Below are 22522 nucleotides of genomic sequence, written 5' to 3'. Positions count from 1 at the left end.
AATATTTTGTATAACAAGCAAAGGTCCTCAAATGTGGAATTATAAATCAAAATCTATGATTTGCAACAAAGCAAGCTAAATAAGACATAATTAAAACAATTCTGCATTCAAAAGAGGGTCTATCATCCACAAGGATGACAGAGACCTCTGTAAGAACTCTGATCTGTGTCACATTCAGTCGTTTCCTGACAACGCAGCCATTGTAGCGCGGATTACAGGAGCCTGGCTGTTTGGTAACGAAGGAATCATCTGCAGCTCAGCACTAGAAACCCAAGGAGCTCATAATTGACTTAAGGAGATCCACAACAGATCCTGTGCAATAACAGTAATGATGATTTACTGTATTTCTCCTGATGGAGGTTTTTATAATTTCTGTTTCTCTGTTTGTGCAACGCTGCTGCCAGAGTTCTAATTTCCCAGAGGATGCCTCCTCAAAGGGATCAATAAACTTCGATCCAAATGAATCCAATCATTTCTAGTGATCACAAACTGTTTTTGCTGTCAAGAGTGAAACAATCAGTTATTAGATTGAGTGTGAAATTGCTTAGTAATAGCAGCATGGCAGATTTTTATTGATGTTAAAAAATTAGGTGTAACCATCAAACAAAAAAAAAGTTGAAAGATTGTTGTAGTTGGAAGCTGGTATAGTTTTCAAAGCATTCATTTATAAAATGGCTTATTGCCATTAGCCTCCTGAACACGGGCCTGGTTAGTACTTGGATGGGAGACTGCCTGGGAATACTAGGTGCTGTCTTTCTGCATGTATCCCTGTGCATGTCTCTGGGTACTCCAGCTTCCTCCTACAGTCTAAAAACATGACTGATTAAATAGGATTATTTTTGTTACGATTTATTTTTGTAATCTAAATAAAACGTTAAAATTGACTATTTTTAATTTTTTTTTATAAAAAAAAAATAACGGCTCGCCATTATTGGTTCCGTCCCGATAGCGGAACCAATAAAATCGTTGTTGCGGCCGGGACATTTGGGAGATGCAGCATTTACTTTTTGTCTGGAAAATATGATCAAGTGTAAATCTAACCAAAATTGTCTCCAGCCAAGAGTTTTCTCCATGGCTAAAACCAGGGAACATACATGAGGCTCAGTGGATTTTGTGCAAGAAGTCATTCAAGCTCAGAACGATGGGAATTAAGGCAGTGGAGTCGCACATGCGAAGCACGAAACACAAAGCGTCAAAATGGAGTTAGAGAGAAACAGCCGGTATTTCTCAGTTTAGTTCCACCCTTGTCTCTGCAACGCCTCCACTTATCACCAAATCAAACATACTAAGAAAACAATACAAAGAAAAATAGCTGCAAAAAAGACTTAGCACTGGTTATGTTGGGGCTTTAAAACTGATTTGTTTTGTTCCCTGCTAAAACAAAGTTTGTGAATTCAGTTAAATAATTGTTAAAATATATCTGTCATTTGTGTGTTTTTAGCTTTCTTCCTGTATGGGAAGCTTTTCAAAATGTGAAACATTAGTGCCGTGGTTTATGTTAAAATAAACCTTTGGGTTAAGTTGTTGCAAGCAGGTTTTTCTGGTTCTTGTGAATTTGGTCTTAAATTGTTATTTCAAGTGGCATTAAAAAGTCTTGAATTTAACTTGCCTTATGCTGTAGGAACACTGTAGTTATAAGAATATCAAAACAGCATCAGGTTCTTACATTTTTCAATGTTGCACTTACAGAACAGGGGAAGGAGTCCATTATGTAACCTGTACCGTCAGAATTCTCCAATTAGAAAAAGGCTAACAAAGAAGCCAAACGACCCCCATTCCAAAGGAGAAAACCTGATCATCTGGTTTAATTTTCATGTTTTCTAAGCCAAAACAAGGCTTTGTTTTGGTCCACTCTATAAAGCCTGGAACTCAACGCTATTTCTCACATTTTGAATTGAAAAAGCTTCCTGGACGGGAAGCGAAACATCTTCAAACTTGGAAACAAAGTCCATTGGATTGTTTTTGAACTTGTTGAGCAAAGGTTTGTGGAAATACTAAGCATCAGATAAGAACGTTGGCAGGTCCCTGTTGAAAATACCAGCATCCAAGCTCCTCTTCCTACCTCCTTCCTAACTGCCAGCACTATTTGGATAGCGCTTATTAGGACAATCACAGAGACACTTCTGCTATGTCTGGATTTTACTAAATTCAAACTGAGTCTGTTGCTTGATCCAAAGCCACAACAGAAGTGCTTCCACAGTCGTCATGGTAAGTGTTATCTGAATAGTGCTGGAAGGAGATAGGACCAGGAAGAAGGACACTTCCTAGCACCAGTTAGCATAAGGAACCCCTGATGTTCATGGTTACCTCTAGAATCTGTATAGTTCCCCACAATCTTTGTGTGTCACAGCTCCAGCTGTTTACTACATTTGTGCAACTTTTCTTTTTGATTCGTTCTTTTCCAGAAGATTGTGGTCCCAATTTTACCTGCTTCATTCATTCACGTCAAGCTGAACCCTGGATAGAGTTCTAACAGTTGACCCTGCTAAAGGTAAAGGAATAGAAGCTACAATTTCAGGTATTCAGGTGGGTCTAATACTGAGTTTGAATTTTGCGGCTGCGTCCTCCGAAAACCAGTTTGGAAGGTGGCCTGTTTGGATTGGAAGACTCCTAGTTATGCGGCCCACAAATGAAGCCTTCTTTTTCCCCGTTTGGAAGGAAGGGTCTGGTGTATCCTACGTAGCCTTGGGTATCCCATGATTCATTGGGAGTTCAAGCAAGTCGGCTGCTCCGTGCTCAGAGGAAAAAGGGAAATGGCGCTGAACAGTGGTGAATATTGTAAGTGCAGTTTAACATAATTCAATTATGTGAATAGTTCCGTCTGAAATTAATGAAAATAATTGTTTTAAATGGTTATTGAGTCAGATATGTGGCGGGCAATGTTTGGTTTATTGAAAGCTTTTATCTGTCCCTGTGTAAATGGGTTTGGCTGATATTCAAGCTCAGATTCCAATATCTGCAGTGTGGGGACTATAAATCTGATATCTGCGATGCTACTGCTGCTGGAGCTCCTCAAAAATGTTATTAGCACCCAGAACAGTAGTGAGAAGTTTGATATTCATTCTTTCCCTGCTTTGTGTTTCAACTATCACGGTTGCTAAGCGACAGGATGGGCGGTGAAAGCCGGAGAAGGCTGGACCTGTTTAAAGTCGTAGGAAAATGGCCGTTCCAAGTGTTGCAATTCTCCCGAGTGGTGCCCGACTTTACACGAGTGAATAAAGTAAATGTGATTGGTTGTTTATCAAGGGGGCAGGATTGTTGTGGCGGAAGGTTCGCAAGCAAGTTTGGTTGTGGCCGGTTTGTTGGAAGCTTCTAACCAGTTAGCAACTTAGTGCTAGCAGGTTCCCAATGGGAAATTCCATTGGGACCAAGTAGCACTAAATTGGTGACTTAGAAACGACGCTGTCAAGGAACGCTATGGACAGAGGAAACATGCAAGAGGAGGAGAGTTTAGTGTCGGAGGTCGTGGATGAGTCTCCTCCGTCATCCATTTTTCATTTAGAGGAGGAAAGCGGGGACGAAGATGTTGTGGAAGAGGACGCCAGGGCGGCAGAAGCTTGGTTTGGTGTACAAGGCTTCCAGCCGTACATGTTTGAGCCCTTGCCTCGCAACGCTGCCAGTTCTGTTAGCTCTACGCCTGCCGAAGACACAGACGTCCATCCCCGTGAACACTGGGACGCAACTCAATGGGAAAGGGAAGGATTCTCATTTTTTATTTTAACCGTTGAGTATATTAGCTGCGACATATGAATCAAGATGCTATGACTGAAAAAATTTGATTGACAGATGACCGTTGATACACTATATTGCCAAAAGTATTTGCTCACCCATCCAAATTATTGGAATCAGGTGTTCCAATCACTTCCATGGCCACAGGTGTATAAATTCAAGCACCTAGGCATGCAGACTGTTTTTACAAACATTTGTGAAAGAATGGGTCGCTCTCAGGAGCTCAGTGAATTCCAGCGTGGAACTGTGATAGGATGCCACCTGTGCAACAAATCCAGTCGTGAAATTTCCTCGCTCCTAAATATTCCACAGTCAACTGTCAGCTGTATTATAAGAAAATGGAAGTGTTTGGGAACGACAGCAACTCAGCCACGAAGTGGTAGGCCACGTAAACTGACGGAGCGGGGTCAGCGGATGCTGACGCGCATAGTGCGAAGAGGTCGCCAACTTTCTGCAGAGTCAATCACTACAGACCTCCAAACTTCATGTGGCCTTCAGATTAGCTCAAGAACAGTGCGCAGAGAGCTTCATGGAATGGGTTTCCATGGTCGAGCAGCTGCATCCAAGCCATACATCACCAAGTGCAATGCAAAGCGTCGGATGCGGTGGTGTAAAGCACGCCGCCACTGGACTCTAGAGCAGTGGAGACGCGTTCTCTGGAGTGACGAATCGCGCTTCTCCATCTGGCAATCTGATGGACGGGTCTGGGTTTGGCGGTTGCCAGGAGAACGGTACTTGTCTGACTGCATTGTGCCAAGTGTAAAGTTTGGTGGAGGGGGGATTATGGTGTGAGGTTGTTTTTCAGGAGCTGGGCTTGGCCCCTTAGTTCCAGTGAAAGGAACTCTGAATGCTTCAGCATACCAAGACATTTTGGACAATTCCATGCTCCCAACTTTGTGGGAACAGTTTGGAGCTGGCCCCTTCCTCTTCCAACATGACTGTGCACCAGTGCACAAAGCAAGGTCCATAAAGACATGGATGACAGAGTCTGGTGTGGATGAACTTGACTGGCCTGCACAGAGTCCTGACCTCAACCCGATAGAACACCTTTGGGATGAATTAGAGCGGAGACTGAGAGCCAGGCCTTCTCGTCCAACATCAGTGTGCGACCTCACAAATGCGCTTCTGGAAGAATGGTCAAAAATTCCCATAAACACACTCCTAAACCTTGTGGACAGCCTTCCCAGAAGAGTTGAAGCTGTTCTAGCTGCAAAGGGTGGACCGACGTCATATTGAACCCTATGGATTAGGAACGGGATGTCACTTAAGCTCATATGTGAGTCAAGGCAGGTGAGCAAATACTTTTGGCAATATAGTGTATATGATTGGCCGAATTTAGGTGTTCAGGCTGACGTATACTAGCCTTGTGAGACCATCCTGATCTCGCGAGCTTTCAAGGTTTCACTCGCAGATCAGTCTGGAGACTCTCCGTTGAAGAAAATTTGGAGCCGTTCACCAAACGAACGTCCAATCAGCGTTGGCTTTGAGGCGGGTTGAGGTGTGACGCAATGAGAAGTGGACAGTTCAGTCTAAAGAACATGGCGGCTTCAGCCGATGAAACTAGCGTTAGCGTGGCTATCGAGCAAGTTTTATCGGAATTACAGAGTATTTCTTCACTGAAAGAAGAGCAAAACACTGCTCTGGAGGCTTTTCTCAGAGGAAAAGATGTTTTTGCTCTTCTCCCGACTGTTTTCGACAAAAGTTTGATCTATCAATTGGCTCCTCTTCGTCGTCGCTCTGTTACGTCATATGCTTCGTTGATCGTTGATTGGTTTATTTGGCCCGTCTATCACCAACATAGGCCAATCAGCTAACCAGTATTTTCGCCCCTTCCCAAAATTACTTCAACGGAAGGTTTCCAGATGGATAAGCGGAGCAAAGCCATCTGGCGGAGTCAGGTTAGACGTATACCTAACTGGCCTGCAGAAGATAACGAAAACCCCCCACAGATTTTAAGACAGGATATTTTTAAGAAGAGACATTTTCTAATTTTTGGGACAATCCTCTGATAAAGAGAACATTTATATACATGTTTAAGCCAGAATGATTTGACATTTAAATATTACTTCCCTACGACTTTAAATCCATAGCCAAAACTCTTCCTTATTTTCACGGCCTCCGAAGTACCCAGTCCAGATAGACCGGGCCCTGGGAGGACCGAGCCACTGAAACCGAACACACCCTAAATTTGTGTCTTGTGTCCTAAAAAAATAAAATAAAAACTCTCCCTGGAATTCTTCTTCTGCTACCTATTATAATGTGTTAAAATATGTTTCTTCCTTAACCAGTGATTTTGCTCATTAGCAGGAAACACAACCCCCCCAGGCAGCTTTTTTTTTTTTTATCAACTAAGACATAAAAATGTCTTTATTAACAGAACTTAAATGAATTACAAAATAAGCTGCTGTTAGAGAAGAAGAAAAAAGCAAAACCACAAAAAAAGTCAGGTATTAGGCAGCAATAAAAGCACTAATGCTGAGAAGCTGCTGCTTTTACTGCAGTTCCCACAGACTGGTGAGGAGCTAAATGACAAACCAGCATTAAGCCGGGCATACACTGTGCGATATTTTCAATCGTTGCATGCAGCTACAACTCACACTGTACGACGAAACCGCAGGGTTTAAAAGTTCACAAGTCACGATGTTTGTTCTCACACTGTGCGACCCGACGCTCTGATGCGATCTACGTGCTCACACTGTACGTCTAAAAACCAGGTGGGACTCAGCTCCGCAATGAGACGGCGATACTCTGACTCGTCTATCTGGAAGCCAAACAAGTAGAAGAGGAATATGAAGCTCACTAGATTGAAACGCGCTGCCTTGGCAATTTGTGGAATTTTGTGCTGAAAGCCCTAAAAAAAAGGACGACGACGTATTTGGACAAAGACATGGCCGAGCAAACGTCACTACTCTGTCAATTTTACAGAAAGAACTCCATTTCACTCATTGCACCCCCGCCATGCTTCTGTATTTTCGTCTGAGAGGAAAAATAAGAATCGTTGTTTGCCCACTGAGCAATTTCCCCACACCTTGCGACGTTTGATTTTCTCCCGACCTTACGATTCCTGATGGGGACGTGGTCGTCAGAGGCTGATCGCCACTCGTTATCCCGAGTACACTAAACCACGCACCATCGGGCTGAAAGTCATCCTGATCAAAAAATTCTTTCACGCCCGGAGAATCGGCCTGACAAGGGCAAAAAAAATCGTACAGTGTACGCCCGACTTTAGAAACCAGAACAAAAACACCTCGACAGACAAATTATTCATCAGCAGGAAGCATTTACCACCTAAAGTTGGGATTGGGTCGTAATTTAGAACAAAGCAAATAGTTTTCCCACATTTATACACTTTTCTTTATGATTTTCCTAATTTCGCAACACGTCAACATCCCTCAAAAAATTCACAGTGTTCAGTTATTTCATCAGCACTTCATGGACCGTAAGCAGCCTTTAAAAGGTCCATTAAAAACCAGTCTGCAGCCTTGGATTAGCTATTGCAGCATATTGCTTCATGCAACTTAGCAAGAGAAACAAAAAAACAACTGGCTATACGTTTGGCACAGTTCAAATATACATATGGGTACACAATAGTATCATTATTACACAAGCAGTGCATGACAGAATATTTAGAGTTTCCTTGTCAAATTTAAGGTGTAAACGATACATTATCTTCTAATTACAAACAGCAGATCCCTCCATGGGGATATCATCAGGTGCACACATTGGCAAACTTTTCAGTCTTATTCAAGAATCTTGGCACAGCTTTAGGTTAATAAGGAAGCACTTGAATCTAGTGGTTGTTATCGATGTCCAAAATGAAAGGCGATCACGTTGATATAAGCTTTACGACGGCCGCTTTGTGGCACGACGGATCCTTGAAATCCAGTTTCTCCAACTAACAGCTGCTTTTCTGCTTCTCTAAGACGGCTGGAGGCTAGAACTGGGAGGTCTCTGTGAAGGAGATGGCATCAGTCTTATCCACCGTGAAGCCTCCGTTGACGTAGGACTTTTTCTCGCACTCCTCGTCGTCCAGCGTAGTTTCCAGGGCGAACGGGTTTGCGACATCCACGTCCGAGTTCAGATCCATCCTCTCCAACTCCCTCTTGGATAGTTTCTGAACGATCCCAGCTCCGTAAGCGTCGCCCAGAACGTTGATCATGGTACGGAAGCGATCCCTGAAACACATCGGCTTCTGTTAATCTCCAGGTTTGATTGTTTTTTCCATTTTAGATGTTTGCTTAGTATGAATCCAAATTAATATTTGAAATTTAAAAACTATATGACTAATGCGATGAAGAACTGTCTTTACCAGGGGTCTACAGGAGCTGAATGCGGCTCTTTGAACCTTCTACAATGGATCTTAATAGTGGCAAAAAAAGATATAAAGAACTATATAATAATTAGATCAAATACCAGTCTTAGACACTTTTCTGGGTTTTATAAAAAATATTGGAAAGCATCAAAAATATGTTTTTAGAGCTATTTTTCCTGTAATTTGCTTGGAAACTAGGTGTTTTATTATTATTATTATTATTATTATTGTTTGTTTTTTTACATCAAATAATACCCTATAGGAAAAAAATCCATGCTTCAGTTATATGAATCGTTTTATGTTTTTCCTTATTTTAAAAGAATCCAAATAAGTTCTTGGTTATTTCAAATGGCAACATATTCATTCTGGCAGATATTTAATAAAAATAATATAGTTTTTTTTTTTTTTTTATAAAAAAAATTATGTAATACTTTGTGGCTCTCAAACTAATTTAATTAGCTGGACTCAGGAAAAAATGACTCTTTGGATATGATATGCTGCAGACCCTGGTCTTTACGGTTCTTCTGCTGCTGGATTTCAACAAAATATTTCACAGAAAACAGATTTTAGATTTTTAAACATCAGGTTAGCATAATTAGCTAATTGAAGCTCACGTATTTTAAGTTGCAGTACTTTGTGTGCAGGCATGTTCCACAAGCAACTTAATATTGATGATCATTGTTTTCTTTACATCAAAACAATCTAGGAATTAGCTTTTTAAACTAAACCATTCACTTCTATGCTGATGACACTGTATTTTCCCGCTCAGCGCCTAGTCCTGGTTTAAGTTTTCTGTTGCCGTGCATATTAACAGCGTATGCAGTTTCGTCACGAGTTACCATATTTTTCGGACTATAGCGAGCACCTCATTATAATCCATGCACACTAAGTTTTTGAAAAACATACATATAAGCCGCACAGAACTAGCCTAGTAAACTAGCCCCACCCACCAGAGGGCAAAATCACTTTTGCCTGCGAGTGGTCTAGCCTTGATCAATGCCACAGGCCCTAAATCTGGCGGGCCAATCGCAATGCAGAGATGTGTTTTAAATGTCTGCATGCTAAGCGGGCCGGGTTTTGAGGGCGGGACGACAAAGCTGCACGATGCTGAGGAAAGCACAACAGTAGCAGCAGCTTTCAAGGAGCGCTCCATTGAAAGTTAAAAGTTCTCTTTTCTGTTGTTCAATAAAGGTACGTTTCTAAGATAATTTGAGGCGAGAATATTATACTTTAAAGCTATATGGTTCATTTACCGATTTAATGGTTCATTTACCGATTTAATGCATAGTTAAAAGAATAATTTCCGAAGTTGAGAGGAGCTCCGAGGCTAACGGCAGTCAGACAGAGATTAGACTTGGGGTTTTCGTTGAAACGTAAGCAGGAAGAGGCTCTTCGCTCATTCATTTTTGAGAAGTCAGTCAGTCAGTTGCGCTCATTGGTCAGAGCGTTGGCCAATAGGCACAGACATAGTTTGAAAAACAACGGGTTGTTGTCATCAACAATCTTCCGACGTCTCATTCATCTGGGCCGGACTAAATAACACATTTAATCTCACATTTAGTCTGGTTTATCAGGCTAGCAGTGGACCATAAGCCGCTGACGACTACTTAACTGTCTCCACCAAACCTGTAGGGGGAGCTCTACATATAACTCCTGGCGTAGGGATGAAGTAGAATGCTAGCTCTTGTTAGCTTGTTAGCTTGCAGTAAGAGCTTCTACTGAAAGTTGGGGCTTCATCAGCTCTTTATTTCAGCTCTGCAGGCGTTGAGCGCAGTCTCTTCATTGGTTCAGCAGCTTTAATGCATCAAATTAATGAAGAAATGTGTGCATTCGGAACATTTGTTCTCCGTCCTGCCTGCTGCTAGCACGTTCTTGTGCTAAATGAAAATTAGCCCCTTATTATTTTCATTTCTAACTTTGAATTTCCCCTCTGCCAGTTCGGAAAAATGCAAAGAAAAGCCACGTCTTCTTATAAAGCGCATGGCTTAAAGTGTGGGGAAAAAGTAGCTGCTTAAAAATAACATTTCGAGGTAATGCCCTGGGAGTTCTAGCGTTAACGATGTATGTTGAAAAAAAAAAAGAAAAACAAGAACTTACAGAAGCCAATCCACAGCCACTATCAGAGTGACATCAGTCGCGGGCAGTCCGACAGCCGTTAGGACTATCACCATGGTGACCAGCCCAGCATTGGGGACTCCTGCTGCTCCAATACTGGCAACAGTTGCTGTTATACTAAAAGCAAAGATGAAAATAAAACAAGTTTTTACGTCCTATCATTGATCTGTTTTCTAATCCATCAACCTAACTGAGATGTTTTCCTTCCGTCACGTTTTCACTCAAACGTTTGCATTTCACCTTCACCTCAATTGCTAGGAGAAAAAAAAAAAACTATAAACCCACCTGATAGTAACAATCTGTCCCACATCCAGAGGGTAATCATTGAGCTGAGCAATAAAGATGGCCGCCACCGCCTCATACAGCGCCGTGCCGTCCATGTTGATGGTGGCGCCCACTGGGAGCACGAAGCGAGTTATCCTCTTGTCGATGCGGTTGTTCTCCTCTGCGCAGCGGAAGGTGACGGGCAGCGTAGCGGAGCTGGAACACATGGGGACGGAGGTGGGGTTCAGCTTCACATCCTCCCCGGGCAGAAAGGATTTAACCACAGAATAGGAAACTGACCTGGAGGAGATCATAAGTGCCGTCACCATGGCCTGAGCCATCCCCAGGGTGAAGGTGAAGGGATTCTTCCTCACAATGATGAAGTAGAGGAGAGGCAAGCACACAATGGCGTGGATGGCCAAGCTGCAGAGCAAAGCAGATAAACGTCTGAATTTGTCCTCATCATCTAATAGAAGTCCAGCTTCCTGAAGTCTTCCAAATTTTTCCTTTAGACTTGACGACCTAAGAATGTGGCGGGCCTAATGGTTAGCGCTAGTGTTGCGCTGATGCCATGTTTTTGCCCCGATACCGATACCCGATACCTGGCTGTTCAGTATCACCCGATTCCGATACCATAATAATGTAAAATAATTGCCATCATGGCTTTGTCGAGCTGCTGCTTACCTTTGTGAAGCACGAAAAAAATCTAATACAAAGTGAATCCAGTAGAACTTTTTATTGCCTACCAGGAGTGGGTGACAATAGTTGAATAAACTTATGGCTCTCAAAATGGTGCCCTATTTGTTGGTACTCGCCGATACCGATACCACCATTTTAGGGCGGTATCGGGGCCCCGTCCGATACTGGTATCCGTATCGGTGCAACACTAGTTAGGGCATAGAGCTTTAAATCCTAAGGTTCTAAGTTCAAGCCCCACTCCCACAGACTGCCACTCTGGCTCTCTGAGTAAGACCCTTAACGCCTGGTTGACAAGGTCATGGTCGGGTTGGCAATGTTGACAAGGGTCAAATGACTTGGCAAGCAACCCACGTTAAAATCTCCTCGGCTCTGATTGGCATCATGTGGGAACACCAGAGCCGGGTCGACCCGCTAAATTACGTGACACCATTGAACGCAACGTACAGACGTCAACACATAACACTAGTTGCTGCTGATCTAACAAGCAGAAACAACTGTTTACATTTGATAAACATAGAGCCGCTCTGGTGAGAGGGATTCAGACAGATAATAGAGAGAAACAATAAAGTACACTGACTTCACCCTGTTTTCCTTCCATGATGCTCTCCATTGTTTACTTTCCTGATCAACACTCACGCATGATGGTGTCACCAGACACGCGCAGCTGCCAGCAAGGGGTTAGAAGGGGAAGGGAGCCAAAGGCCGATTGTTAGCGGGTTGACCCATGTTTGAAAAACACGTGTTAACCCGCTATTTTCAGTAGGAAAGAGGCTAATGTTGTAGCTACATCCTTTGAATGAGGGGTCACCAACGTGTTGCCTACAGGCACCAAGGGGCCTTCAAGGACCACATCGGGGGCATAAGCATGTCCTGAAAACAGAATAACTCACCAGTGGGCTAAGTTGGAAATTTAAATGTATTCTGTTACTCTTCTTTTTTAGACATTTATAGAGATTTCAAAATGACAATTTAAGAAGAATATAAAAGAGAGAGTCGACCCAAAATAGAAGAAAATTAGAAATGAAAAGAAACAATAAAAATATGTTTATTATGTATGAAGTTTAAGTGAAGCAGCTTGTTTTAGGTAAACATTGAACTTGAAGAGTCTAAACCATTCAGTTCTATGCTGATGACACTGATTGATTTGAGGCTTCAGGCATGTCTTGCAAGGAGTAAAATAAGCAATTTGAACCACCGGACACATCTAAAAGCTCCAGGAAATGGACTCAAAGGGATGGAGTTTGACATTCAGATTCAGAAGTTTTGCTTCTTCTTTAAAACAATGATTTAAAGTCCACTGATTTTACAAGTTAGAATTAATGGAAAGTGCTTTTTAATAACGCTAAGATGCCCTAATAGCCTCTCCAGAAGGCGATGAAATCACATTGCACTTTGAATTTGTCCCAAATAGCATTTACAAACCTCGGACTCCCCTCTCTGACCCAACCAGACAGGATTTACAGGGCGGTGTTTAACGGTGACACTTAGATTTAGAAGCTTTCATTACTGCATCTGCAGGTTGAGCGGTTTTGAATGTCCTTGGCCCTTATCACTGCCCACCAAGAGCTCAGCTTTTACTCCATGGCCGAAGGGAGAGGCAGCCCAAATGTCAGCCGTAAATCCCAACGTCTGGGACGGGCGGATACAGAGCAATGAGGCAGCTTACCCACTCAGCACAGTCACCATGAAAAGACCCATCTTCTTGAAGATCTCCCAGTCTTCCACCTCGATGATCTTTGCAGCAATGAGGAACAGGATACCAAATGGCATGTAGCTGAAAGGTACAGTTAACAACCATTTACATAAAATATTCATGGATTATTCAAACTTTCAGGAGAGGAGGTCTATTTCAGGTTTGCTCAGAGAATATGCATCGTCTGCACGTACCACATAATTATCTGCACCAGTTTCATGGTGGCTTCATTCAGGGCATCAAAGAATTCAAGAAGTATACGGCCTTTGTCTCCCATCTTCCCGATAACCAAGCCGAAAGCCACACAGAACACAATGAGGCCCAGCACGTTGATTCCGTCTGAATACGAGCCAACAATTTCATACTCCTTAGTGATGTTCTGGAAGAATAAAAAAAAAAAAAACACTCAGATGACCAAGAGCAGGGTGGGATGCTGTTTTCTCTTAAGCTGGGCATACATTGTACGTTTTTTTGCACTTGTTCGGGCTCTCTAGTCGTGTGAGAATTTTTCTTGATCATGCAGAGTTTCAACCTCATTGTGCATCCCGCGTCGTGTAGTGTACAGGGGGTAACGAGGGGCGACCAGCCTCTAATGACCACCTTCGTATCGGGAATCGTAAGGTCGGGAGAAAATAAAACATGTTTGAAATTTAGTCGGCCGTTGTAAGCAAATCCTGCCGATATACCATAACCTAGTGCACTGCGCATCTGCTAACAAGGGTTAGGGTTAGAAGAAGTCAGGGCTTCTTCTACCAGATTGATGAGTCCGACCAGCGGCATCTCACTGCAGAGCTGAGTCGGACGTTTGGTGTTTAGATGTACAGTGTGAGCACATAGATCAGATCAGAGCGTCGGATCGCACAGTGTGAGAACGTACATCGTGAAATGTGAACTTTCAAACCCTGTGGTTTTAAGGTACAGTTTAAGTTGTAGCTGCGTGCACGTTTTTGTGTTTTCTCTTGGCGTGTTCTACTTCATTAGTCACTGTGATTGGCTAAAACCAATCTTTGCTAGGCGGGGACTAGGGCCAAACGTCCGCTTTAATAAATCTCTCAATCAATATATGGAGATGGGACTACATATTGAACTTTATAGTGCGCTCAGTTAAGTGACGATTCGGACCGATGATCACTACTTATTGTTCCTCGTTGGTCGCATAACTCTTCCTCCAAGCATAGTGCATGCACCATCTTTGTTATTTGTACCCGACAGCGGGCTGCTTTGTCAACAAATCCCATGATGCTTTGCAAAGAGAGCTCTCACAAAGCATTCTGGGATACATCTGTGAACATTGTCACTACCCGATCCGTCCCGGAAGCATGATCCATCCTGCGAATTGACGAACAGATCGGATCGCTGAAAAACTACGTAATAACGGTGCTGAAAATACTTATTTATATACTTAAAACATCAAAGAATGCTAAAATACATCACAGAAAATATTGAAGACTTTTCTTTTTCTCTCCATTGTATTGCATGATGTCATCATCGGACATACTCAGAGCAGTCACAGTAACGTTCGAAAGGCTATTTAAGAGTATTGCTTTTTTTGGTTTTTTTTTTTAAACATGCAATATTTACGCAAATACAGAAATATTCAAATGAATTAAAAAAAATATTCAAAAGAATGAAAAAGTACGAAAAATGAAGCATTTGGCTAGCCGGAAGGTATTCTGTTCGCAAATGCGCAGGACAAATCGTGCTTCCGAGACGGATTGGATAGTGACAACCATAGATGATTACTACTTTTCAAGGTGCATTGTGGAAAATTTTGAGTCTACTGTTTTTTCATCCACTACACATTGGGACACTCATTTAAAATGGTGTAACCACTATATAGAGCCCTACGTAGTGATTAGGCCGGACATTCGGATACAGCCTAGGTTTTCGGAAGGTTCCGCTGAATGTCCCTCCTTTCCCTGAACAGATTTTATTTGAGCAGGCCCAGATAATAATCTCTTGCCAGATTAGTAAACATGATCTTTAATATACACTGTGTGCAGAATTATTAGGCAAATTAGTATGTCGACCACATCATCCTTTTCATACATGTTTTTCTACTCCAAGCTGTATAGGCTTGAATGCTAACTACCAATTAAGTTAATCAGGTGGTGTGCATCTCATTAATGAGGGGTGTGGCCTAATGACATCGCAACCTATATAAGATGTGCTTAATTATTAGGCAACTTCCTTTCCTTTGGTAAAATGGGTGAGAAAAGAGATTTGACAGACTCTGAAAAGTCAAAAATGGTCAGATGTCTTTCAGAGGGGTGCAGGAGTTTGGCAAATAGGCAACAGGTGTGCAAGGAGCGTGTTGAAAAAAGAAAATGCAAAAAACCCCCCATGAATTGAGAAGGATGAAGCGTGAAGCTGCCAGGAAGCCATTAGCCACCAGTTGTACCATATTTCAGAGCTGCAACATGTCTGGAGCGCTGAGAAGCACAAGGTGCTCAATACTCAGAGACCTGGCCAAGGTAAGGAAAGCCAAAAAAAGGCCACCTTTGAACAAAACACACTAGACACAACATCTGAAGACTGATTTCTCTGTTTTGGTCTGATGAAATGAGAGTTTCTCGATGGGCCAGATGGATGGATGGGCACCAGGCTGGATCAGTAAAGGGCAGCAAGTTCCTTATCGACTTAGACGCCAGCAAGGTGGAGCAGGGGTAATGCTATGGGCTGCTTTCATCAAAGATGAGGTTGTGGGACCTTTTCGGGTTAATTATGGAGTCAAGATCAACTTCCAGACCTACTGCCAGTTTCTGGAAGACACCTTCTTCAAACAGTGGTACAAGAAGAAGTCGCCATCATTCAAGAAAAACCTGATATTCATGCAGGACAATGTTCCGTCACACGCATCAAAATACACCACAGGGGTGCTGGCCAGAAAAAGCCTTAAAAGAGAAAAATTAATGACATCGCCCCCTTGTTCCCCTGATCTGAACCCCATGGAGAACCTGTGGTCCTTCATGAAATGTGAGATCTACAGGGAGGGAAAACAGTGTCTGGGAGGCTGTTGTGACTGCTGCACGCAACGTGGTTCGCAAACAGATGAAGACACTGACAGAATCTATGGATGGAAGGCTTTAGAGCGTCATGGTGAAGAAAGGTGGCTATATTGGTCACTTATTTTTTGTTTTGTTTGTTTTTGAATGTCGCAAATGTTTATTTCTGAATTTTGAGTTGCTATATTGGTTTACCTGGTGAAAATAAACAAGTAGGATGGGTATATATTTGTTTTTTATTATGTTGCCTAATAATCCTGCACAATAAAATTAACCTGCACACAAAGACATCCTCATAAAATGGCCAAATCTAAAAAACTTCTAAAATATGAAACTTTGATAATAAGGAGTATTTTGTAAATGCAGAGTGTTTGCCTACCTCAACGACCGCCATGACGGTTGTTGCAAGAGGTGGCATTGCAGTGGTGTTGTTTGACACTTTCTCTTCCTCCAACTCTTTCCGCTTTGTTTTGTACTACAGAGAAATCAAAGATATTTAAACATCAGTACTCCACATACATGTCAATATAATTTGAAAAATCGATGTGAAAAGATTCTGACCTGCTGAAAACAAGCCTGCACCAGATTTTCTGGAAACATGTTTCTGTTGAATAAAAAAGGTCCAGAATCAGAGTCCCACAACTTGTTTGACATGTTGCTTAATACAAAGTTCCTAAAACACCTGAAAATTTTTTGGGATGGGGTATTTGTCTCCATAAACAGCTACCTGCCATACGCAAAGCAAATTAACTATTTAAAGATGCCCTTTTTTGGAATGTTTGTGAAAAGGTTTGAGCATTAGGAACATGCTGTACAATCAATACGAAATTATCTGATTAATGAACTCTAAGATCATGAGTGGTCTATGGTAACCTAACGTCAATAGGCCTTTGCAAATTCTCAGTCATCCGGGATCATAGCAACCACGGAGCAGGATTAGTCCGGAGGCAAATTTGCTTTTCTGAAAAAGTTTGTCAATTCTTCAGCTTACACTAGAGATGTTTTAAAGGTAAGAGTGAGGGAAGCCATCTTTGTTAAAAGAGAAAAACCAGCACTGGATACAGGTGGCCTTTCTCAAATTACAAGAACTCAAGTACGGACTTGTGTCCTCGCCAAGTATGCTCTTTAGAAGAACACAGGAAAGTCTGGACTCTTGGAGAACGGGAGAACACAGCATAAATCTGGCTCAATTGGAATGGAAGCGTAGTGATGACATCACCACATTCAAAGCTAGTCTAGAGCTGCTTTTCACCTCCTGTTATTAACAGTCTCTAGAAAATAATACGTCTGTGATGAAACATTGCAGCCAAGCTCTGTATAAGGAAACCAAGTAGTTTTCATGAAGTCCCTAACCTTGTAGCTATCATACTAAGCAGCATGTAAGGACTCTAGGAAGGAGAACTCCCCTTCAACAGAACCAGAGATTCACCTAATGAGGTCAAGCAGTGTATCAACCGTAGTGACGTTGGGGGTGGTGCCTGTTCTGTCGATGTGGTCAGCGTCTTGGGAGACACCAGGCTTGATCGTCATCACCAAAATAATACCTGCAGAGAGGGAGAATATTATTTGACATAGAGTTACACACAGAGCAGCAGAACAATAGAACAACCTCAAGGTAAGGTAGGGGCCAGTTAGTCGTATCAAGGTAAACCAAGGCATTCAAAAGCTCTACACAGAGTAGGCAGAGCCGTCCCTCCCTCCGTCACATCTCACCACTACAGCCAACAAGCAGGAATCTCGTGGAGATGCTGATTTAGAACATTTAAATTAAAAATCTATGAGCTAAACTCCAAAACTGTGGTATTGTCATGATTCTTTTACCGCTCATCTGATCCACCTGCTCCTGCCTCTATTTAAGGTACTTGCATCAAGCTAGCAGGGTGAGCTTATCTTGTTATCCTTCTTGGGGGCCAGTGGAGAGAGTGTTTTTTTTTGCATACCATAGTTTTTCTGGTTTCCTGATCCTGACCTGTTCTGCCTCACGACCACTGGGCCTATCTGTTCCCATCTGAACGGTTTGCCTGAATTATCTGTTGAGTCCTGGACCCCTCAACCAGCCTGTTCCCATTCTGATCTGTATCCCCAATCTGGCTTCAGACTCCTGAATGTTCTCCGGGGCTTTAGCATCTGGGAAACTCTGGGCGGTGCCAAATGCATCTTGTTTGCAGCCCATCGGCTGGATCCTACCTTGTTCTCTGCTGATGGATGATGAATTGTTAAACCATCTTAATGACACACATGGATAATCCATCAGATTATCATGGTCACTAACCTGTGTTTCTCTCAAACAGAGTTTCCAGTCATAGACGCCCTAGCCGCTGATACCACGGATCCAAGCGCTTTGTCTTAAATAAACGCTTTGAAATATCCCGCTGTCTGTCTCCCCTTGAGTATTGGGTCATTTTGTCCTGTGTCGTGACAGGTATATTTACTTAAGGTTATCTAATGATCATTTTAAACTAGCCTATGCCTCCAGGGATGTTAAAAAAAACCCCATAAGATAAGAAAGACAAAAAACTCACCAAGAATCACTGCAATGATGGTTGTTGAGAAGTAATAGACGACAGCTCGAAGACCTATTTTTCCAGACACCTCAGAGTCCAGTGCGGCGACGCCTGTGAGAGACAAGTCCATAATCACACATGGAGACATGAAGGAAGCCATTTACGCTAAGAGAGAATGCAAAACAAGGTTTCCATTGTCATAGATGAAAATGATAGTTCAGTGGGTGAAATGTACGTACAGAGAAGTTCAAACCCCATTAACTCCTCCTTTCTCTGCAAATCTCACAATTCTAAACTTCCACCATAAAACGGGCGAATCCAAACGAAGCATAGGATTGACGTGAACTCGGGGATGTTGTCTTATTTGGTTCTGGCCTGTAGTTTTGTCACGCCCCGAAATTGACATACAGACCAGCCGGCTGGTTCATGGCCCAAGAACATGAATAGAGGTAGATGGAAGCCACCAGTTTAGCTGTTTAGCTTACAGTTGGGTTTACTTCTACAAGAATTACAAAGCAGACAGTTTCTCTATTGAAAATGAGTCAGAACCACAGGCGGAAATGTAGTGTTCCAGGGTGCACGGAGGATTCCCAGTCTTCCCAAGGAATCCGAAGACTCGACAGGCATGTATTTTTTTGTTCTATCAGAAGATCCCTGTAAAGTTCGATGCTCAGCTGTTCATTTGCTCAAAGCATTTTACCGAAGACAGCTTTCAAAATTGGTTCAACTACATGTTGCACTTTAGTCGACCAAAATCCCGGAAGATTTTGAAATTCTCCTCGGACCATTTTTTTAGGCATTAAAAGTAGGACATGTCCAGGAAAAAGAGGACATCTGATCACCCTACCATATCAACAATTTCAATGTTTCGGTGAGTGAGTGCTGGTTGCTATGATGCGTCTTTGCTCATATATATATATTAGTGGTGATAGTGGCGTCTTGGTTTTGTATTGGTTTGCCCTTTTACAATATAGATAAAGACACTGCCAAATTAGATTGGTTGGACACATAACTTCCAACCAGATAAAAAACAAAAAAACTGGGGAAACTATTGTTTTTCGAATAAAAATGACCAACACCTTTAACCCTTTAAAGCACGATCCAAGAATAAAACAAAACAGAAAATTACTTTTTTTTGGTTTGAAGTCCTTATTTGGCCTTTTAACAAAATATGTAAAAAGAAAAAAACAGAAATACATTTTTGATATTAATAATTTATTACTGTGATAAGTCAAGATTATTTTGTGTAGTCTTGTGCCCTCTGTTATCAGGTATATCTGATTGTGTACAATAGAATTTTTAGCAAAGTTTTTACCATTAAATTAAGAAAAAGGTGTCAGACGCAAAACATTTCAGAAACCGTATGAATCAAATATGATACATTTGGCATTATAGGGTTAATTTAGTTAATCAATGCCCAAATTGAACACTTTCACTGTCTGCTTGCGCTTATGTCACTAAAATTACAGAAAAACTATGTCCCTTAAAATATTGCTCTCTTCTAAAACATTTTACACACGAAAAAAACTTACAAAGGATTTCATTATACAAACCAATCATGAACAACCTTAAGGGAAAAACTGACAGATTATATTGCTAACTATAGTGATGCACTCTGCCAGAAGGTGACATGTTCACATGAGGCCTCATGAAATATGGGGTTTATTGAAGCTATTTGTTCAAAAGGTTCACTGGTTCATGAGGCTTCATCTCACCATCATTATTTTCCACATTATGTAATTATTAATTAAATATAACACCTGAACTCTCTCAGATTATTGTCTCTCGGCAGGTGTGGTTAAGCAGCTGCAGCACATCTGGACTAATAAGGACGCGCTTATAGAGCTAGCTCACTGATTTATTAACTGGATTGCTGATTGCCCGAAGAAAGTGAAGCCACTGGCCACCATATTGGTACTCCCCACTCTCACAGAGATGCACCATAAAAATGCCTACATGGGTAGTAGCCTATTTGGCTGCAAAAACATGCAGCTTGCCAGCTGTGGGGAGAATTTTTACAGGTAATTTCACAGTCAGTGGATGAACTAACCAAGAAAATCCATATATAAACCAATGTATCCTATAGTTTAGTGTGTAACGTCACATTATTCTGGCAATCTCGCACTGACTCAATTATTGTGTCATGATCTTGGCGCTGATGGTTTGGATTTTTCCTTTGCTCCTTGCTCCCATTTCTAATTTGTTCTGCGGCTGATTATCGCCGATCATTTTCACCTGGTTCCTCTACTATTTAAGTTGTGTGTTTGCCTCCCGTCAGCGCCAAGTTATTCGAGTGTTTTTGTGAGATGTTTCCTAGCTTTCTTTAGTCTGTCTGTTTCCCTGATTTTGACCAGTTTTCTGCCCTGAGGATCTCGAGTTTTGCCTTCCCCCTGTCTGCTCTGTTTGTCGCATCTGGTCCTGGATTCTACCGGCTTCTGAACCTGGAACTGTCTTCTGACTTTGGCCTTGGATTTCCCTTCTGGACTCTGTTGCTGCTCGGCGTCAGCTGCTCGCTCTCTAGGAACACTGGGGGCGTCGCCCGCCGCAACTGCGGTCTAACCTCCCTCCTGGATTCTGCTGAGTTCTCCGCGAACGGACTGAACTTTGAATCAGGTCAGTGACTTTGCTCCAAGTCGTATTCAGCTCCATATCCAGTCACTGACCTGTATTCTCCCATCTCTGCAGAGATCCGCCCCGCAGCAGACGAGCAGCATATTCTGAGATCATTACATATTGACTAAATTAGCCATTGACATTGTGTCTAATGTTCAAAAATAGAGTAAACAGAAAGTAATTCACTGTGAAATGTCATTGTGGTAATTATTTATTCAGTGGATGATGCTGTCGTTTTGTAGCGTTTGTTGTATTTCTCATTTGAAAAAGTTGTGAGCTGAAATATATTGCGTGTTATATTGATGGGGGGAAAAAACAACTCAAACATTTTTGAAGGCTAATGCACAGACACAGCTTAAAAGTATTTGGCATCATGCATGCATAATTTGCAAATTGGAAAATACTATAGCAGGGGTAACCAATTAAAAATCAGCGGGGTCTGAATATGGAAAATCATCAACCAGTAAAGTTCCGGAGACATTTTTAATTATAATCTGTTAAATTAAACAGAGTTTAACACTGAAATAAAATAAGGTATTTATGCATCCATGTTATACATTGAGTAAAAAAAAGTGTTTTTTGAAGTAGAGAACAAAAATCGTTGAGTTTGGTATATAGACAATTTCCTGATTCCCATATTTTCTCAAACACCTGAACTGATCGTTTGTTATTTTCTTTCTTTTTTCTGTCTTACCCCAGGCTCACACCGACTCCGGTCTTACCGTTGCGGTGCGGTGGGTGCGGCGCCGCAGTGATTCCAAGTCATTAAAAAGACGTAAACCTCTCTCACCGGCTGCTGAGCTGTCCGGCTGCGGTTACCGAGACACTCCGGCGCTGCAGAAAATTCCGCAAGAAAGCTATCCTTGCGGCGTGCCGGAGAACCTCCGCAACAAGCTCTCGCAAATATCCTTATTTGGGCCGTGTTATCGCGTGAAGTTACGTGAACTCAAGTGAACTTCTGTTAAATCTCCGGACCTGTTGCCGGAGCCGCAGAGCCGCACCGCACCGTAGTCAAAAGGGCGGTGTGAGAGGGGGTGTGCGGGAGTTGCGGTCTCCGTCGGCTCGGTAACCGCACCGGAGCCAGTGTGAGCAAGGGGTTAATGTGAGCAGTGGGCTTTAGGCTGCCCTGCAAGGCTTTAAACCTGGGTTTAAATGGAGACTAAGCCATTCTAAAGCACATATCAAGGTGCTCATTTTGAGTCTGGATCCAGATTTAATGTTGATTCTGTTCATGGTGGAGAATCCTGCTTCACAGCAGCAGGTTGAGCCAAACATCCTCTAAATGTGCAGGGTCATCTTTGAGCACGCCATTTCACTTTTCTTTCACCAGTTCACCGCAGTTCTTCCAGCAGTCCACACTTTCTCTGCTCTCTTTTTCTCATCGTCTTCTCCTTCTTTCCCATCGCCCGGCTTGCCACAGGTTTGCCTGCTGTGTCTAAAAGTAGCAGCAGCAGCAACCCAGACTGACAGCTCATTGGCTCATTTGGATCACGTGCAGCCTGGAGCCGGTCGCTCCCCAGGGCTTTAACGTATTAACAGGAGAAGAGGCGCAACTGAAGTTAGACACTGTCGTCGGACAACATGAAGT

General features: G+C 42.3%; 1 protein-coding gene across 2 annotated transcripts in view; it reads right to left on the bottom strand.

Annotated features, from left to right (window-relative positions):
- Positions 1-7588: 7588 nt before the first annotated feature.
- The window catches only part of slc1a1 (solute carrier family 1 member 1), a 31658-nt gene continuing 16724 nt past the window's right edge, over positions 7589-22522 (bottom strand). The window contains exons 3-12 of one of the 2 annotated variants that reach the window (XM_038268376.1): positions 18340-18432; positions 17247-17361; positions 16379-16421; positions 16197-16292; positions 13007-13191; positions 12786-12893; positions 10721-10843; positions 10442-10636; positions 10139-10273; positions 7664-7904 (exon numbers count right to left, since the gene is read on the bottom strand). In XM_038268376.1, the coding sequence (XP_038124304.1) occupies positions 7664-7904; positions 10139-10273; positions 10442-10636; positions 10721-10843; positions 12786-12893; positions 13007-13191; positions 16197-16292; positions 16379-16421; positions 17247-17361; positions 18340-18432 (1334 nt within the window). Of the gene's footprint in view, positions 7905-10138; positions 10274-10441; positions 10844-12785; positions 12894-13006; positions 13192-16196; positions 16293-16378; positions 16422-17246; positions 17362-18339; positions 18433-22522 lie in introns of both variants that reach the window. The other variant, XM_038268375.1, reaches the window with a different exon arrangement.

This window comes from Cyprinodon tularosa, unplaced genomic scaffold, assembly GCF_016077235.1.
Source record: "Cyprinodon tularosa strain WSP-4 unplaced genomic scaffold, ASM1607723v1 ctg70, whole genome shotgun sequence".
NCBI classification, from domain to species: domain Eukaryota; kingdom Metazoa; phylum Chordata; class Actinopteri; order Cyprinodontiformes; family Cyprinodontidae; genus Cyprinodon; species Cyprinodon tularosa.
Note: the sequence above shows the minus strand (reverse complement) of the source record. Positions and strands in the feature narration are given on the sequence as shown.